General features: G+C 39.1%; 1 protein-coding gene across 1 annotated transcript in view; it reads left to right on the top strand.

Moving 5' to 3' along the window:
* The first annotated feature begins 448 nt into the window (after positions 1-448).
* LOC120517746 (procathepsin L-like) overlaps positions 449-20,639 on the top strand; it is a 30,388-nt gene continuing 10,197 nt past the window's right edge. The window contains exons 1-5 of the mRNA XM_039740209.1: positions 449-612; positions 3,722-3,864; positions 4,107-4,304; positions 8,741-8,932; positions 18,548-18,713. Of these exons, the coding sequence (XP_039596143.1) occupies positions 513-612; positions 3,722-3,864; positions 4,107-4,304; positions 8,741-8,932; positions 18,548-18,713 (799 nt within the window). The 5' untranslated portion in view covers positions 449-512. The remainder of the gene's footprint in view (positions 613-3,721; positions 3,865-4,106; positions 4,305-8,740; positions 8,933-18,547; positions 18,714-20,639) is intronic.

Below are 20,639 nucleotides of genomic sequence, written 5' to 3'. Positions count from 1 at the left end.
GAAATATATTATATTATATTATATTATATTATATTATATTATATTATATTATATTATATTATATTATATTATATTATATTATATTATATTATATATTATATACTCATCTGTTGAATGTTCTTTTTCCATAATAAGATTACAGGAATCCAAAACAAATCTATCTATCTATCTATCTATCTATCTATCTATCTATCTATCTATCTATCTATCTATCTATCTATCTATCTATCTATCTATCTATCTATCTATCTATCTATCTATCTATCTATCATTATGTGCCTCCATATACCTGTGTGTCTACCGAGACATTTTGTAGTTGCTGTGATCGAAACAATATGCAAATTACCTTTCTGGAATGGCCCAGTAAAAAGTTTGACTTCCTCTTGCGTAGGGGAAATCTGAAGCTTCAAAGGACGCGTTCCTTATAAATATCAAGTTTCACCTCATGTACAGTAAAAAGCGCTGGCAGTTTCCTGCTTGACTTGTTTGTCTTTTTGTAATTTCCTTAAAACATGAAGTGTCTTATCATCACTGTAACTTTGGTGGGAGCCGTCACTGCAGCCAGCTTGCTGCTAGAAGACTTGGAGTTTTATGCCTGGAAGCTGAAGCATGGTAAAGTGGTCTTTTACCTCTTATTATATGGGTTCATATATTATGTACTAATTACACTGTGTGCCAGCTAGTTTTTATTTCCTAATGTTATCTCTTTTGGCCTTTAAATCTGAAATACCTGACTGCCTTTAAATAGAGGCAAGCAGTAAAAAAACACACTGTAAGGTGTCTTATTATCAGCAGCAGAAATTGTAATGTGTGGCAGACAGCTGGGTCCAATGCCGCCCGGCTGGGACAACCCTTTGCTGTGAGCTCAGGGGGAGCAGCCCTAGATGGTGCAATACCTCCCCGTGGATGCTGGATGGCCACCCCCCTGGGTTGGAGCAGTGCCTCAATCTCTTGCAGGGCTTCATGGGAGATGAAGTTCTCCACAGCCCCGTTGGGGTTTGGGGTGGCTGCCAAGGGGCACGGCATGGGTCCCTGAGCCCAGCTGGACTAATCTTCAGCACTGTAAAATGTGAAGTTTGTAAAGACATCTGAGTACAAGTGTAACATCTATTGTCGATAATTAGTGTAGAATCTAAGCACAGGACCTGAGAAAGACAGAGTAAAAAAGAGAGATGCTGCTAATATGTCCATGGACTGTGTGGAAAAATAATTTTAGGGTAACACAGCTTTCATCTTAAAGAAATAGCAAAAAGGGTTAACACATGTCAGAAACCTTTGCAGGCATATCAGGAAAATAGATAAAGGTCAAATGAACAACAAAATGTACTGAAAGATGACTAAGAAATCAACAGATGTCATGTAAACAACCAGAATGTTGTATGCACAGAAATTTCAAGTGCGGTGGCTCAACCCAAAGGTATTAGAAGAACCAGAATATAATATAATAGACTTTTATTTTATATAATTCATTTGGGTGTAAACCAACAAATCAATCCATAGTAAATGCTTGCATTGGTTGACACTATGTGCAAACTCAATAGTTTATAAAACAAACTTCTATTCTTTGTTTCTCTGATCATTCGGAAGGTGCTGTAATGGACTGTTTCTGAAGAATGCTCCCTCCAAGGCATTTTGCTGGGGTGTAATTAAACGATACAATGAACAGCTTTTCTCCTGCCTGGTTACTGATTTGTCCTGTTACAGGATATTTCTTTCTTTAATAAGATATAAAATTTCTACCACAACTTTCAGAGGAGGTGAAGTGAAATGGAAATGTTAGCCATAAAATAAGCCTGTGAGAATTGTGTATGGAGCCCGAATGAGAATGCTTGCTTTTTCAGATAGTAACACGTAGGAAGCTCTCATCCGCCAAACTCCCATCAGCCTTGGTGGGAGGTTCTTTGGGAATCTTGATCTTGACCCAGATTGCTTCATAGACCTGGGAAGCGAGAGGGAGATGTTAACTCAGTCTCCATGTTAGCAGTGGGACACCGCAACACTGAAGAGGAGAGTAAGGCTGGGTCAGCCGCCATAGAGTTAACAAGTTCTTTTAAAGGACCATGTGCCGCTGATGTTTCTGAGTGCTACTCCATTCCTCTGTCTTGTTTCCACAGGGCCACTACAACATGTAAAATATGTCACTTGGGATACCGCCATTCTTCAGAACGCACTCTAGCTAGAATATTCTTATCAGTTTATTCTGAATCTATATTACTTATTTAAAATGTATTCCTGTCCAACAAGCACGTTAAAACTTTTAAAATGTTATGTAATAGGAATTTGCTGATTGTTAAATGATAGAAATGGATTCATTTCTTTTGGATTTCAGTGATAAAGATGCACTACTAGCCAGCTGCTTTTCTTGAATACACACACACACTGATATGAGCTCTGGTTATCTGGTTTGTGAAGCAACACAAAGCCAAGCCATGTTGTTGTCTAAATGCATATTTTAAAATAATAATGTAATGCTCGGATCTGATTGGTTTCTGCTGCAATAGATCTGGAGTGGCGGAGCAAGGAAAGGAAAAAATACAAAAAGGGGAATGGTGGAGGGAAGAACTGGGCAGAGAGTGACGTTAGGAGCTTTGCGAATATGGGAAAAGAGCTTTGAGGGGCAAGTACTCTATATTAGGTGACTTTAAATAACATTAGAACACTCTATACGAGAACTGTCCATTCAGCCCAACAAAGCTCGCCAGTCCTATCCCCTTATTTCCTCCAAGAAAACATCAAGTCGAATTTTGAAAGTCCCTAACGTCTTACTGTCTACCACACGACTTGGTAGCTTATTCCAAGTGTCTATCGTTCTTTGTGTAAAGAAAAACTTCCTAATGTTTGTGTGAAATTTACCCTTAACAAATCTCCAACTGTGTTCCCGTGTTCTTGATGAACTCATTTTAAAATAACAGTCTTGAACCACTGGACTAATTCATTTCATAATTTTAAACACTTCAGCCATGTCACCTCTTAATCTTCTTTTGTTTAAACTGTAAAGGCTCAGCTCTTTTAATCTTTCCTCATAACTCATCCCCTGTAGTCCTGGAATCAGCCTAGTCGCTCTTCTCTGGACCTTTTCTAGCGCTGCTTTGTCCTTTTTGTAGTTTGGAGACCAAAACTGCACACAGGTGGTGTCTCCTGTGACCAGAACAATGGGAGATGGTTAGGGAGGACAACAAGAAGCTGAGTTAGGATTCTGATCTACAACCACCAAAAACACGATCTCAAAAAAGATTTTGTGTTGGGTCAGTCAAAGCTCTTGTGTTGAGTCAGTCATTCCTCTACCTCATTTTTGAAAAAATAGAATTATTTCAATTATTTTTCATTATTTTGAAAGTGTCTGTGTTATTTATTAACCTACAGTAGTTTGCCATAAATGACTTTTAAATGTAAAATAAATATTTTCTAAGTTTTCCCCTGTGATGGACCTGTGCCTTGTCCTGGGGTGATATAGCTGGGACAGGCCTAGTCCTCCTAAAAATCTAAACTTTATAATGAGTGGGTTTAAGGGTGGATGGATGGACAGATAGCAAAAAATGGGCCACTGGTGATTAGGACAAAGTCTATCAGCTCGCTAACTAGTTAGCGACGTTTTATTGTCCCAGCATGTCGCTGCAGCTTCTATGTCCAATACAACCATGGGACTACTCACATTTTATTTTACTTGCTACTCAATGCTGAATTACACCATTTTCTTTTTTGTTTTCTGTTTTAATTGTAGGAAAGTCATACAGATCAAATGAAGAGGAAGTCCACCGGAAAGAGATATGGCTGGCGAACCGCAAATATGTCTTACTCCATAACATGGAGGCTGACCAGGGAATAAAGAGCTACATGCTGGGCATGAATTTCTTTGCTGACCTGGTACACTTTTACTTTTACTGTGAAAGTCTTATTATAGCTTTAAAAAGTAAGGGGCCAATTGGGACTGTTGTCTGAGACCTCTTTATAGATGGCTTTGCTTTGAACCTTACTCTGTAGCAGTTTCTGCTAGGAAAGTCGTCTTATGGCTACAGACGTTTGATCAATCAGAAAGGACTCAAAATCTGGAAAAATGTATCTCACAAAGGAGTTGTCAAATTTGATTTCTTCCTCTATTGTTCCAGACAAACCAAGAGTACAGACAGATCACTTTTAAAGGCTGTCTCGGTCGCTTCAACTCCACCAAACTCAGACAGGTTTCCACTCTCCTGTGGCAACGTGAAGGCAACTTCCTGCCCACCTCTGTAGACTGGAGAAACCAAGGATATGTTACAGACGTCAAGGACCAGAAAGAGTGCGGCTCCTGCTGGGCATTCAGTGCAGTAAGTTTGGGGTCATTCTGTTCAACAAATCAATTGTTAAAATTTCACATGTTGGTGAATTCTACTAGATTATTTGGATAGACAGACAGATAGATAGATAGATAGACATGAAAGGCACTATATAGATAGATAGATAGATAGATAGATAGATAGATAGATAGATAGATAGATAGATAGATAGATAGATAGATAGATAGATAGATAGATAGATAGATAGATAGACACAATTAACTGTGACATCTATAGCCACAGTTTGCACCTCTAAGAGATCCAAAGACACTGAGATTTGAGCGAACAAAGTCTGAGGTGTAATCTAGATTTATTTATGTACAATTTTAACCACCTTTGAATGTTAGATGCTGATTCCTCCTCTTCTATAAGAAATTATTTCTGTTTTAAGAAAAGGACCGTGGTGTTGTAGTAAGATGTGGGATACTTCAAATTATTACAGACATTTTGTATTAATTTTGACTGAAGAATGGAAAGTACTGCAAAATTCACTCAGTAACCCTAATGAATATGCTTTGATAAATATGTATCCAATCTAGACTCAGTTCCTGCCCTATACAGTAGCTAACAGAGCATGGGTTGGCTCTGGCTCCCTGTGACCTTTTTTGGAACAAAAAAATAAATTAATTAATTTTACATTATCCATCCTTCCATCTTCCTAACCTCCTTATCCAGGGCAAGGCTGGATGGCAGCTGGAATCTATTCCAGGCAGGAACAGCATTTGGAGAATGTGCCAGTCTATCACAGGGGACACACACACACACACAGACAATCTCTCTCTCTCTCTCTGGGGTTATTTTAGCAATGCCAATGCACTTAACCTGCATCTCTTTGACCTGTGAGAGGAAACAAGAGCACTTGGAGAAAAGTGATGGGGATACAAGAAGAACATGCAAATTCCATGCACAGAGCAACTGGGATACGAACACCAATCTTGATATTGCAAGGCAATATATTATTATGTCATTTTCTAATTTACTTAATCCAGACCAGCATCACAAGGGGGTGCTAGAGCCTATCCCAGCTAGCATAAGACACTAGGAAGGAACAAACCCTTAATAGGGTGTCAGTCCAGCACACAAATCATTCTGTTCAACAAATTCATTGTTCAAATTTCACATTTTGGTGAATTCTACCAGTTTAACTGGAGAAATAGATAGATAGATAGATAGATAGATAGATAGATAGATAGATAGATAGATAGATAGATAGATAGATAGATAGATAGATAGATAGATAGATAGATAGATAGATAGATAGATAGATAGATCATAGGTACACACATTATAGCCTGAATACACACCAGGATGACTAAGAAGAAAGAACATTAAAAAGAAACTAAAACTTCTGACTTGGCTGTCACAGTTCCAGTGAGGCATTATGCAGACATAATGTTGGTATAAAGGAGCCCTAGTAGCATTTTGTGACACACATCTGATAAATGATTCGTTTCCTGAAAGTCCTCAGTGTTGGTGTGTCACAGAGAGGATTTGCAGCACTGTTCACTCAGTTGGCACTCAGTTCTGTTTTAATACTCTCCTTTGCTACTACATTCAGGGGGTCCAGAGTGCATCCCATAACTGAGCTTGCCCTTTTAATTAGCCACTCTTGAAGTGATGTTACAAGCACAGCACACCACATGGTAGAAAATCGCACAGACCATCACAGAGTTGTAGAAGATGTGAAGGATGTCATTACCCACATTAAAGGAATGCAGTTTCCTTAGAGAAAAACAGCCTGCTCTGCCCTTTCTCATATAATCTCACTGTGTTTTGAGACCAATCCAACCGGTCCTTGATGTGGACCCCCCAAGTGCTTGTATGAGTGGACCACTTCCACATCCACTCCCTGAATAGTGACCGAACATAGAGGCTCTTTGGTGCAGTTAAAGTCAATCATCAGTTCTTTGGTTTAATTGCAGACAATCCTTTCTGCACCAAGAAACAAAGTTCTCCACCTAATTGCTATATTCTGACTCACACCCCTTCTCAATACACCTCATAAGTGCAGAGCCATCTGAAACCTTCTGCAAAAGACATGACCTGCTATTATTTTTATAGTCAAAGATATACAGAGTGAACAGAAAGGAAGACAGGACTGCTCATTGTGGTGCCCCTCTGTTGCTCACATCTGCATCAGAAACGCAGTCCTTGAGTTTTCACAAACTGTGGTCTGCCTAAAGATAGTCCAGGACACCATAAGCTCATACTCTGTACTCTGCAGATGTAAACATAATGGTCATGTAACGTTGTAAAAATGAGCAACAGTTCAGGTTTTGAGATAAAGGGTGTTCTTCAGAAGCCCTTTTAGCAGTCCTTAATATCAAGAGGCCCTTCATTCATATCCATTCTATCCTCCTTCGCATCCATCCATCCATTATCCAACCCGCTATATCCTAACAAAGTGTCAAGGGGGTCTGCTGGAGCCAATCCCAGCCAACACAGGGTGCAAGGCAGAAAACAAACCCCAGGCAGGGGGCCTGCCCACCGCAGTAAATCCCTATCCTTGTCAAGTAATTGTGACTTTATTTAAGCAAGAGCAGTACAAACCTATTCAAGCTGTTTGTTGTCAGGAATATTTATTTAACCTCATGGTGAATAATACCTCTTAACAGCTCAAGCTTTGCTACTCATCTCTCATTCGATATTAAGTAACTGCCTAATAACTTCACTCCAGAATTTCCTTTGCTATGCCTCACATGAACTTGGGTGTTTGCAGTTTTCTTTTTCTACAGATTTTCCACTTTCATGTGGAGTCACTATGTTTGACCAGCCTCCTCCATTCTGTTCTGTTGTAAACTTCCTTGTCTGAAATCCCTTTCTTCCTTAGATTTCCTCTTCACATAGCCCATATACTTTCTCTTTGGTTATTCTCTTCTTCTCTGTGACAACACCTCCCTACTCATAGTTCTTCTCACCACATTATTTACTTCTTTTCTCATGACTATTACTTTAACTTTTTTACTGTATTTTCTTAGAGAGTTACATAACTTTACCTGCACCTTTGATTCTCTCATTACTAATCTTATCAAGCTCTGTTATTCCACACCTCCATCTCCACATCCTCATTTCTGAATCATTCATTTTTCCTTTATGCACCTTTTTAACTGCTGAGGTTTCTGATCTGTTCAACAATACTGGTGTGACCCCAGGTTTTTGTTAACACTTTACCCTTAACTCTTGCACTGATTCTTTGGTCACATAACACTACCAGTACCTTTTTCCAGTTTTTCCAACTTGTTGGCATTATATGGTTTATTTCTAGCTCTTCATCTGTTGTTATTGATGATCTAAGATATTTGGGTCTTTTAGCCCTTTAAGTATTCCTCCCTTGAAGTTACCCTTTCCAACCTTCTTCTTGTTCTTTAAATTTTAGATATTCTGTCTTTTTCCTACTAATCATGAGGCTTCTATCTTCCATAGTTCTTCTCCACTACTCAAGTTTCCTTTCCAAAGTATTCTTAGTAGTGCCACATTGAACAATGTTATCCGCAAATCGCATGGGGCCTGGTCCATTTTTTCCTTAACAATAACTTGATGCAGTAACGACAGTAACAAGATATGGGCTTAATGATGATCCTTGATGTAATCCAGCCTTAACTGCAAACCTACAGTACTTGTAATTCCTAAACCAATTCTCACTTTTGTGCAAGTGCCCTCATGCATAATCTTAACCCTCCTTACATACTTCTCCAGTGATCACTTCTCTCTCATAATTCTCCACATTTCCTGCCACATGACTCTAGCCTATGACTTCTCAAAATCTAGGAATATCATGTGTAGTTCTTACTGTTTCTCTCCATATATTTCCATAATCTGTCTCAAGGCAAAATCACATCTATTGTAACTTTTACTGGTATAAATCCAAGCTGTTTTTCTGTTACCGTTATCTCTCTTTTCAGCCTCATTCTTTCCCATATTCTCATTGAATGTGGCATCAGCTTTTATTCCTATAACTTCCTTAATCCTGACTGTCTCCCTTCTCCTTAGGTACAATCACACTATTTCACCACTTCTTCTTTCGGCTGCTCTTGTTAGTGGTCGCCACAGCGGATCATCTTGGTCCAGGTCTTTCTGTCCTCTGCATCTTGTTCTTTAACACCCATCACCTGCATGTCCTCTCTCACCACATCCACAAACCTTCTCTTAGACCTTCCTGATCTCGCATTTCTTCTTCATGGTAGATCTTTGACATCAGTTTCCACAACAAATCTATTTCTTCACACTTCAGCCTTCCCGTTCTTCATAAATCCGGATTGACTTCTTTTCTACTTACCCCCTTATTTAATATTCCATTTTGAATACATATATATATATATATATATATATATATATATATATATATATATATATATATATATATATATATCATGCAACAATTATCCTTTTCTAATTACTTCATGCAGATCTTTTTTTGTTTTTGGCAGACTGGAGCTTTAGAAGGTCAGCAGTTTAGGAAGACAGGAACTCTGGTATCTCTGAGTGAACAGCAGTTAGTAGATTGCTCACAAGGATATGGCAACTATGGATGTGGAGGTGGTCTCATGAACCAGGCCTTTCAGTATATTGAAGAAAACAGAGGTGTCGACACTGAAGAATCATACCCATATGAGGCTAGGGTGAGTGTTTCATTCTATTCATAGGGGTGTTGTTGTTCATGTTATAAATCTATTCTTAATACTATAAGGGGGGCAACTATGTAACAGCCTCATAGCTCTTGTGTTTGGTTACAAACCGAGTCATTGTATCTGTTATCCATAATGGAGTATGACTGATTTGATGAAAAATATTAAGAAGTGTGGAATTCTAATAATCCATGCTTGATCTCAGGAAAATTAAACATCATTGAATAAAATGTAATGAGGTAAAGAACAGTCTGAAAATGAACACACACTACTTCTTAAGCAACATACATCATTAAACAATACAATACAAGTAACTGAAGGCAGCAATGAATAAAGTGTGCATTAGCTAACAGTTGTTCAGTATGAACTTCTTGGACGCTTCGTCAGGTGGGCTACGGGATCAGAGTGCAGGGACACATGGGACCACTTGATGGACAAGAATCCAAAAGATATTGTATAATTGGTCGTGGCAGCTAATTGATTAATTGACAAAGTAAACACCCAGTTTCTTCTCCTATATCTCCTATATCTCGTATCTATCTATCTATCTATCTATCTATCTATCTATCTATCTATCTATCTATCTATCTATCTATCTATCTATCTATCTATCTATCTATCTATCTATCTACTCAACTTTATTCTGATGCTGTTTGACTAAGTTGACCCCTTAGCCTAAAGGCCGTTCAACAACATGATGCCGTAGAGCTAGTGAGTCAACACTGCCATCTGCTGGTCATCACATTTTCTAACAGCTTCTATAGCAGGGATATTCAACTCTGGTTCTGAAGGTCTGCAGTGGCTGCACAGTTTTTGCTTCAATCAAATTGTTAATTAGAACAATTTGTTTACTATTACATCAATATTTTTTGAGCTTAGTTTTAGATAACTCTTTACTTACCCTTAACTGCCTATCTTACTTTTAAACTGATGCTTTTAGGTTTTAATTGTGGCTTGTTTTCTTAACCAGCCCTCAGTTGATAATGAGGTGCAAATGACAAAGAACCCATCTGCTATCCAGCTAACGTGCTTCCATTTAATCCTGTGTATATGCATCATAAGGTATCCGTTTTAAGAAAATGTTTAGAAATAAATGAGAGAGAAGGGAAGGATCACAAAATATATAGATAAAGTTATCAGAAAACACAAAATACACCCTACACACTAACAAGCCATATATTTAAATAGCAAGTTTCATTATTTGCTAGGCTTGGCTTTTAATTATGAAACTGGTTGGAATGAAAACCAGCAGCCACTGTGGGCTTCCAAGACCCTACTTGAGAACCCCTGTCCTATTAGAATAAGGAACCCAACCACAGGAGGGACACAAACCAGTGTGTTTCTACCTGTTGGTCCCAATCCCAGATAAACGGAGAGGGTTACATCAGGAAGGGCATCCAGTGTAAAATTTTGCCAAATTAATATGTGGCCAAATATAACAATCTCCATACTGGATCAGTCAAGGCCGGGTTAATGATGGCTTTTCTACAGTATATGTTTATGATGTTCAATGTTAATAAATATAATGTTTTTAATGTCAATTTATTTATATAGCACATTTAAAACAACATAGGAATGCTCTGGCCAAAGTGCTTTACAATAACAGAGTAAAAGAAAACAAACAAATAACATAAATATCATAAATAGAAATAAAATATATGAACATAAATAAAATAAATAATAAATAGAAGTAATGTTACGTAATCACAATGATGAGACCATCAGTATTACTGAAGGTCACGGAATAAAAGTGACTAGAAATGAGTCTTTAATCTCGTTTTGAACAGTTCAGTTGTAGACGACTCCTTTATGTAATGAGGTAAACAGTTCCACAAGCGAGAAGCAGCAGCTGCAAAGGCCCTGTCCTCCTTAGTTTTACACTTAGTATGAGGGACAACAAGAAACAACTGACCAGAAGATCAAGCACTCTGGATGGCTGGTGTAAAACACACAATTCAGATAAATAGGCAGGGGCAAGCCCATATAAAGATTTCAAACCTAGAAACAAGATTTTAAATTTTATTCAAAAACTGACAGACAGCCAGTGTAAAGAAGCTAAAATTGGAGAAACAGAGTCATATTTTCTTTTTCTTGCCCCAACTAGAAAGTTTTAACACAACTAGTAACAATATTAGTGATAATTACACTAGGTAGAGTCTGAAATCCATCCATCCATTTCCTAACCCGCTGAATCCGAATACAGGGTCACGGGGGTCTGCTGGAGTCAATCCCAGCCAACACAGGGCAGGAACCAATCCTGGGCAGGGTGCCAACCCACCGCAGGACACACACAAACACACCCACACACCAGGGCCAATTTAGAATCGCCAATCCACCTAACCTGCATGCCTTTGGATTGTGGGAGGAAACCGGAGCGCCCGGAGGAAACCCACGCAGACACGGGGAGAACATGCAAACTCCACGCAGGGAGTCTCCTAACTGCGAGACAGCAGCGCTACCACTGCGCCACCGTGCCGCCCGAGTCTGAAATTCAAAGAAAAAAAACTCTATGTGAGAAGTTAGAAGTCATAATGGAGTCATCACTGTCCATAAACAAAAAAGCGAATAAAAGACTAGGATAGTATTAAATGAAAAGATTATTAGGATTGGAAAACTCTACCTGGAATTTTGTGTGGAAGCCTGGTGTCCATATTACAAAAAACATGCCAGAGAAAGCACTTGATCAGCCTCATTCCAGGACTGTGAGATATGAACTACAAGAAAAGACTGAAGGAGTTCCTGAAGAAGGACAAGGAGGAACAGATAGAAGCTCATTGAAGGTGAATTTCACACAAGCTTTAGAAAGAAAACAAACGCAATATGGAAAAAGTTACTGAGTAGAGCTCTAAGTAGTAGCACTTATGGGATCTTCGCGTTTTGATTAGTCTTTTTTTTTTTTTAAGAGTTAGGTGAATAGAGACTGGCATCCTGGTTCGGCTGGACGGCCCATTTGTGGTCATAAATGTTCAGTTCTTAAGCTGCTCTCTACTTGTTATGTCATAGTTTTCATGTCTATCTGTCTCTTGCTTCAGAAGCTCTCAAGTTCAGTCCTGAATTACCACTGTGGTTGCAGGAGTTCACTCCAATTATTTTCACAAAACGCTTTTAATTGATGTGTTTTAATTAGCTCAATTTGTTCTTTTTATTTTGCATTCAGAAACACGTACTAGTACAGGGGCGTCAGCCAGTGGCTGCTTAGTTTTATTCCATTGACTATCTTAATTAGTAACCAGTTACTGCTGCTAATTTAACTTATAAATTTTGCTTTAATTTAATAAGTGACTCCTTTATTATTATTATTTTTAAAGGTGCAAAGTAAGCCAACTGATAACCAGCTAACCCAGGGGTCCCAAACAGTCCGCTGTCACTCCAGCCTGCCGCCTGTTTGGCTGTTAATGAAGCCAGTTATTTCATTCTATGGTTTGTTAGCGGTCTCATTCTGCCTCAGCAGTCATTTCCAAAATTGATTTTCTTTTTTTCTCAGATCACTATCCAGATCAATATTTCTTAGATCTTCACTTATTTGTTTTCTTATATTTTATTGCGACAGATATTGTATAATATTCACATGTGCAGATGAGATCTAAGTTAGCCTGGTCATCAAATTGAAGAAAGAAAACAAATGAAACAATTGAAATGCAAGTTAAATAGAAATAAAGCACTATAGTAGGTGCTGTTAGCAGTAGTGATTGGTTAATGAAGGAGAAAGTGGCTAAAACAAAAGCATGCAGCCATTGCAGCCCTCTAGGACTGGGTTTGACTCTCTTGTAGTTGTATGATACTTACATCTAAAAGAAATTCAAATTTTTGTATTTTTTAATATTATTTAAAGAGTTAACTACTTTTTTTTACAATAATCTTTTCAGTTTGCCTTTTTCTGGGGAGGTTGCTGTCTTAATCATATCCAGATAATAACAGGGATGACCTATGCAGACACAGGTGTCAATGACACTGAATGCTAAAAGAAGCAGATACTTCAGGGGAAAATACACTAGTAAGAAAAGACATAAAAATATATAAAAAGAATAAAAACTTAAAAAGAAAGAAGAAACAAACCTCAGTCTAGCACAGAAAAGCACCTGCTACATTCCAATAAAAATGTAACAAAGCCAGTTTGTAATTTCTGAATGAACACAAAAAAGGTAGAACATGGGAAATAACAGCTTGAAATGTCCAGTCAAAAGCAGAAGCTAGTTGAGATGAATACCCACCATCAAGGGGGTCCGCAGGACCTGAACTACCGATTTAAGCCTTTTATTACTAACACTGGTCTGCAAAATATCAAACATCTATATATATAATTCACTAAGGCAAGACACTCATGGAAAGTACGCCGGAAGGGGCGTGGATTCACTAAGCCGCCGACAAGTAAGACACCTATGGCGCATGCAGGAAGGAGCCACGCCGGAGGTGAATCGCCATATGCAGCGTGTAAAACGGTTTGCGAGGGGTATCCAATAACAATCCTTTACAACTGAAGTTAAAGCACAATGAAGTAAGCAGTCTTTAAAAACCGAGTTTTCGGTTACGACGCACGATCGCGTGCACCATAGCAAACTGTTTTACACGCTACATACAGCAATTCGCATCCACGACAAACATGCATCTTCTTAGATGCTCCTGCAGGAACACGGAAAGTCCACGTGAGTCACAGGTGCATCTAGACTGTGCAAAGACGACAGCGACTCAAGTGACGAGTTGGAGGTGGGCACATGAGCGACGGCGGTCCGCCAGTTTTCAGTCACGGACGACTGTGTGTTGGTTCGTTCCGTGCATTGTTACAATGTTGCTTTTCTTGCTGATTTGTTACATTACCGATTTTTCAAATGTTAATTTTCTCCCTGTCCTTAAAAATCATTAAGAAACCGGCCTGATTATGCAGCGTATGGTACGCCACGGGTTGGCAAGTTTTACATGTTTTATATAGATTTGAGGATGCACAATCAAAATTTGACCACAGAATTGCTTTATCACTTTTTAAGAGAGGAAGGTTCAAGATTAAAATAAAACCCACAATTTTAGAGAAAATTATGTTTTTAAACTGATGTAGACTCAAAAAATTGCAATTATTTAGATTTGAAAAAATACTTATTATATATTATTGTTTTATTTTTAATTATTACTCACAAAAAGTAGTCACTTGGTAGATTTTTTCTTTCTGATAACCCTCTGAAGGTGTTTCACAGTGGAATGGCCAACAGATGTCTGCTAACTCAGACTCCCTCGATGTCTCTCCACTGGTGTAATGTCCTGTGGACTCCTCATGTTCATCAGAGACCACTTCCATGTTCCAGTTGAGAGTGCAGGAAATGGATTTTTAAAGACAAGTGCTAGGTAGGAAGACAGAAGCTCCTCAACTAGCTTCTCGTAGTTTTCTGTCTTTGGATTCCCAAGAATGTTGGGTCAGACTTTAATTTTTTTCCTTTTAGCATTTGCTTACCTGTTAACTTGTAAAGACAATAGACATTCAACCCAATCTTTTGTATTTCTATAAAAACCTCTAAAATAACAACTTTCTATCTTTTGGATGACATAAGTCATCTTTCTAACCTTCTAAATACACTGCTCACAAAAATTAAAGGAACACTTTAAAGAAACACATTAGATACATCAGATCTCAATATGAAGTTGGATATCTATACAAATAACGACAGGGCAATGTCTTAGGAACAAAAGGATGCCAAGTCTTTTAATGGAAATAAAAGTTTTCTGCCTACAGAGGGCTCAATTGTGTAGACACCCTAAAATCAGAGTGAAATGAAGATGTGGCAGGCTAGTCCATTTTTTCAAAAACTTAATTTCTGCTACTCAAAATGCTTTTCAGTATCTTGTGTGGCCCCCACGAGCTTGTATGCATGCTTGACAACGTCGGGGCATGCTCCTAATGAGACGACGGATGGTGTCTTGTGGCATTTCCTCCCAGATCTGTATGAGGGCATCCCTGAGCTGTTGTACAGTCTGAGGAGCAACCTGGCGGCACCTAATGGACCGAAACATAATGTCCCACAGATGTTCTATTGGGTTTAAGTCAGGGGATCGTGAAGGCCATTCAATTGTTTCAATTCCTTCATCCTCCAGGTACTGCCTGCATACTCTTGCCACATGAGGCCGGGCATTGTCGTGCATTAGGAGGAAACCAGGACCTACTGCACCAGCGTAGGGTCTGACAATGGGTCCAAAGATTTCATCCTGATAACTAATGGCAGTCAAGATGCCATTGTCTAGCCTGTAGAGGTCTGTGAGTCGCTCCATGGATATGCCTCCAAGATCATCACTGACCCACCACCAAACCAGTCATGCTAAACGATGTTACAGGCAGCATAATATTCCCCACGGCTTCTCCTGACCCTTTCACGTCTTTCACATATACTCAGGGTGAACCTGCTCTCATCTGTGAAAAGCACAGGACGCCAGTGGTGGACCTGCCAATTCTGGTATTCTATGGCAAATGCCAATTGAGCTCCCCGGTGCTGTGCAGTGAGCACAGGGCGCAGTAGACATTTGGGCCCTCCAGCAACCCTCATGAAGTCTGTTTCTGATTGTTTGGTCAGAGACATTCACACCAGTGGCCTGCTGGAGGTCATTTTGTAGGGCTCTGGCAGTGCTCATCCTGTTCCTCCTTGCCCAAAGGAGCAGATACTGGTCCTGCTGATGGGTTATGGACCTTCTATGGCCCTCTCCAGCTCTCCTAGAGTAACTGCTTGTCTCCTAGAATCTCCTCCATGCCCTTGAGACTGTGCTGGGAGACACAGCAAACCTTCTGGCAATGACACGTATTGATGTGCCATCCTGGAGAAGTTGGACTACCTGCTAGTGAAGAAAAAGTCAGAAATGATGAGGAGGGAAAAATGTCAGTGGCCTCCACCTGTTAAACCATTCCTGTTTTGGGGGTCATCTCATTGTTGCCCCTCTAGTGTATCTGTTGTTAATTTCATTAACACCACAGCAGCTGAAACTGATTAACAACCCCCTCTGCTACTTAACTGACCAGATTAATATCCCATAAGTTTCATTGACTTTATGCTATACTCTGATTAAAAAGTGTTCCTTTAATTCTTTTGAGCAGTATATAAGCAACTTGGCGTTTTTGAAGGAATAATTAGAGAAACAGAACTACTGATTGAGAGCAAACACTTGATTTTGGGTTGTTTCCACCTTAGCTAATATTAAGAATAATGAAGACATTCTGAGCATTAACATATTCATGCCATAAAACATTTTTAAAAAAGGAACTTTTTTTTTCCAAAATATCATTTTCCACTGAATCTGAACTCAGCTGAAACTGTTTGTATTAGAGAAATTCCAGTTTCTGAGATGGACTCAGCACACTTAAATATATAAAATACACCAATGTTTTGTGGGTTTTTTTGCACAGTAGAATTTGGGTTCAGGCCCCTCTATTCAGCTCTCAGGACACTGATGTGGCAGCTCCCCTTAGCAGTCAGTGTCATTTGTATCTGCACTGCTCGTCACTAATTGTCAACAACTGGATACGGTTAAGAGAACAAACACAGAGAAAGAGGTGAAAGAAAGTGAGGTGTTTGAAAGGTTTGTGAAAAAAAAAAATATTAAAACATCTCTAAATGTAAATATCTCACAATAGAGCACTTTTCCAAATGCAGAATAGGACAAGACAAAGGGCGGCTAAGTAAAGAATTAGCTCAATTCAGTGTCTGTGCAGAGAAGTCTGGTGTCTGCTCTGCTCATTGTCAATTGTCTTTATTAGGATGCAGTTCTCTTTGTCATCTTGTAAAGCATTTTGAGCTACTTTGTTGTATGAAAATGTGCTAAAGAAAATAATGGTTTATTGTTCAGGGAGAAAATTCCCCAGAGCGAAGGTGAGTTCACAGGAATATGACAAAAGAAAGTTAATAATTTAAAGTTATGGAAAAAATATTAATATTTCAAAATTTCTTAAATCTAAAAATAAATTTCATACTACTGCTCTATTCTAAATGCAGAATAAGACCTGAATAAAAAATTAATCAATTAGATTAATTAGAGGTAAAATAATTCACTGATTGTGAAAGTGGTTGGATCAAAAACTTGCAGATCAAGAGGACCAAAAAAAACCAGAAGAGGCCAAAGACTAACGTTTTTGATGGTGCACAATGTGAAATGCAAAGAAAGGCACAAGAAAAAGATTTGGATTTCCAGGGCATACTCCATTTAATATCCTGGTTGTAAAGTGAAAGAAAAGAAAAAAACAGTTTTGATATGATTGCAGATTAGTAGGTCACGGCTCCTCAAGTCGTCTTCTGAAGTGGGTCCCATAATAAATGATGACTTCCTGCTTGGCCAGAGCCTTTATAGAGGCGAAAGCAGAAGTGGGCGGGGTTAACGAGAGCAGACGTGATGTCATTAATCCTGCAGGGTGTCCACCTCCTTTCTAAAGGAAACAGAAGTTGTTAATGGGCTGTCACATTCAAAACCCCCCATGTTTTTATGTTCAGACAGACCTGTGAGACTCTCCTTATGCTCACACGCTTGGCAGCAAGTTTAATGGTTACTTAAAAACGTGCTCGATGTCAATTTGATTGTAGATAGCAGTTCCCTTGAACTGAGACATATATTGTCTGCTACGCACATGTTAAACTCAGACTGCTGTCCACAATATCTCCAATATCCTGGTAAACCTGTGAGGAGCCATGTCTTTGGTAAAGGAGCCACTAAATCCTCCAGGTTCATATTGGTATTTTTGTAAATGATCTTTTCAGTTTACCAAAATATCTTTTGAAAGATATGGACTTAGTAAATTTTCCCTGTCTGTTGATTTCTTTCTTTCTTTGTATGACATGATCTCATTCTTGCTTGACTGAGATTCATCTCTTTTGCCCTTTTTCTTTCTTAATGTCGCTCTCTCTCTCTCTCTTCTTCATCCTCCTCTCTTCTGTTGAAGTTTGTGCCCACTTCCTCCCTGGTCTTCAAGCAGCCAAGTTACTTCCTCTGTCTTACATCTGTTTGTATGGAGATGAAGCTTCCATTTTAAAGCTTTTCTCGTAGGTAAGGAGTATAAGTCACTTGTATTTGCAAATTGAAACTGTATCTATAATTTCCATTTGTATTTTTTTTACTTTTCATATATGTTGAAGTTTGAAGATGGGGTCAAAAAGTCACTATTGAGTTAATTTCACATTGTTACTTAACAGTGCTCAAAACATCAAGAAAAGTTGACTTTTAGCCTGTTGCCTGTATGTGGAAAATCCAAATTTATTTTCATGTCTTAAAATGACAGTCTAGAGCTCACAGAGGACTACATCACAGCAAAGACAGACCATTTTAGAACAAGCAGTCTCCAAAGTATCCACTGTGAATGCCCAGACCAATATACAATGATCGCTTCCAGAAAATGGACCTGTCTTCTTAAAAAAGTTGTATTGTGTTTGCCTTGCCACAGGAAAAGGACAGCATGTTGGCACAGAGATTAGCCCTCAGCTCTTACACTGCGTACATCCCGTGTGGAAATTGAAGTTTACATGCCTTCCATGTGTTCTCATGTGTTTTGATTCCTTTTAAAGTACAACGCCTTATTCTCACATTAACTAACATACCACAGCTTGAGGGAATGTGGGTGGAATAGAAACTAAAATTACATTTTATATTTTTCAGGATGGTGCATGCAGATATAACCCTGATACCATTGGTGCCACTTGCTCTGGATATGTGGTCATCCCAAATGGAAGTGAGAAAGCTCTTCAAACTGCTGTAGCCACCATTGGACCCGTCTCAGTGGCCATTGATGCTGGTCACATCTCTTTCCAGCTATATGAGTCAGGTGAGACCAAGACTGATAACATTTTTAGTGGTGGGAGAGTTTGGGGTTGAAGAAAAAAGGCATGAGGATATTTGTGTCTAAGGGGGTAATGAAGAAGATGTGGTGGGGATGATTGTGTGGAAGTTCCATTAAAAATAATAATGCATAAAAGACCTAAACGTAAAACATTACATGGATCACAAACCAAGACTGGGTTCTACTGGATAAGGGGACACATTTGAAACCACACCATAATACTCCTTAATGATTGATAAATTTATATTGTGTTCATACACCAATCAGCCTCAACATTAAAACCGCCAGCCTATTATTGTGTAAGTCTCCCTTGTGCCGTCAACACAGCTTTGACCCATCAAGGCATGAATTCTACAAGATCCTATGAGTCCTATAAGCTGTGTGGTGGGGCCTCCATGGATCAGACTTGTTTTACCATCCCACATGTGCCCAATTGGATTGGGATCTTGGTAATATGGAGGCCAAGTCAACACCTTAAAGTCTTTGTCATGTTCCTGAAACAATTCCTGAACAATTTTGCACTGTTGTGGCGTACATTATTACGCCAAAAAAAGGTCAGTGCCATACTGGAATACCATTGCCACAGAAAGGGTTGTATGGGGTCTGCAACAATCTTTAAGTAGGTGGTACATGTCAAACTAACATCCACATGAGTGCCAGGACCCCAAGGTTTCCCAGAAGAACATTGCCCAGAGAATCTCTTTGCCTCTGCCAGCTTGCCTACTTATTAGAGTACATCCTTCTGACATCTCTTCCCCATGCACATAGCCAGCCATCCACATGATCTAAATTAAAAATGTGATTCATCAGATCAGGCCACCTTCTTCCATCGCTCTATGGTCCAGTTCTGATCTTCACATGTCAATTGTAAGCACTTTCGGTGGTGGACGGAGTCAGCATGTGCCCTCTGACCAATCTATGACTGTACAGTCCCACGCACAGCAAGCTGCAATCCACTTTGTATTCTGACACATTTCACTCATGGTCAGCATTACGTTTTCCAGCTATTTGTGCTACAGTATCTCTTATGTGGAATGAGACCAGATAGGCTAGCCTTCACTCCCCACATGCATGAGTGAGACTTGGGCATCCATGACCTTGTCATTGGTTCACTGATTGACCTACCTTGGACCACTTTTGGTAGGTACTAACCACTGCATACCAGCAACACCTAACAAGACCTGCCATTTTGGAGATTCTCTGACCCAGTCGTCTAGCCATCACAATGTGGCCCTATTTAAAGACAGTCAGATTCTTATGCTGATCCATTTTTCCTGCTTCCAACAAATCACTTTCAAGAACTGACTGTTCACTTGCTGCCTAATATATCTCACCCTTTGACAGGTGTCATTGTAATTAGATAATCAATGTCATTCACTTCAACTCTCAGTGGGTTTAATGTTGTGGCTGATCAGCATAGTAACAGACTTATTGGCTGGCAAAGGGTTATCAGGTCACAAAAGGTGTAGGACCGACACACAACATTACAGGAAAAATCTCCATTTTTGATGACAAAGCCTCTCCAACAACCAGCATGTGTAAACAGCAACTAGAGTAATCGTGCAACAATTGTTTAAAGGGTGCCCATGTGTTTCTGAACTGGACATGAAGATTTTGATGGTGAATGGATATTAGCAATTGTTAGATAGATAGATAAATAGATGGATGGATGGAAGGACAGATAGATAGATAGATAGATAGATAGATATGCTTTATTGATCCATGAAGGGGAAATTCACTTGCTCTGGCACCAACACAGAAAATAAAAACAGAAAAAATGTAAAATATATCACACATAAAAGGCCTTCTAAATACAATCAGGTCAGGTCAGGTTAGCCAGCATGCACTGGTACAGCAAGTTCCTGCACACACCAGATGACGAAACAACTCGAGATCCTGGTTGGCAACCCC

The sequence above is a fragment of the Polypterus senegalus genome, chromosome 17, assembly GCF_016835505.1.
Source record: "Polypterus senegalus isolate Bchr_013 chromosome 17, ASM1683550v1, whole genome shotgun sequence".
Taxonomy (NCBI): Eukaryota; Metazoa; Chordata; class Cladistia; order Polypteriformes; family Polypteridae; genus Polypterus; species Polypterus senegalus.
This window is presented reverse-complemented; position numbering and strand designations above follow the sequence as displayed.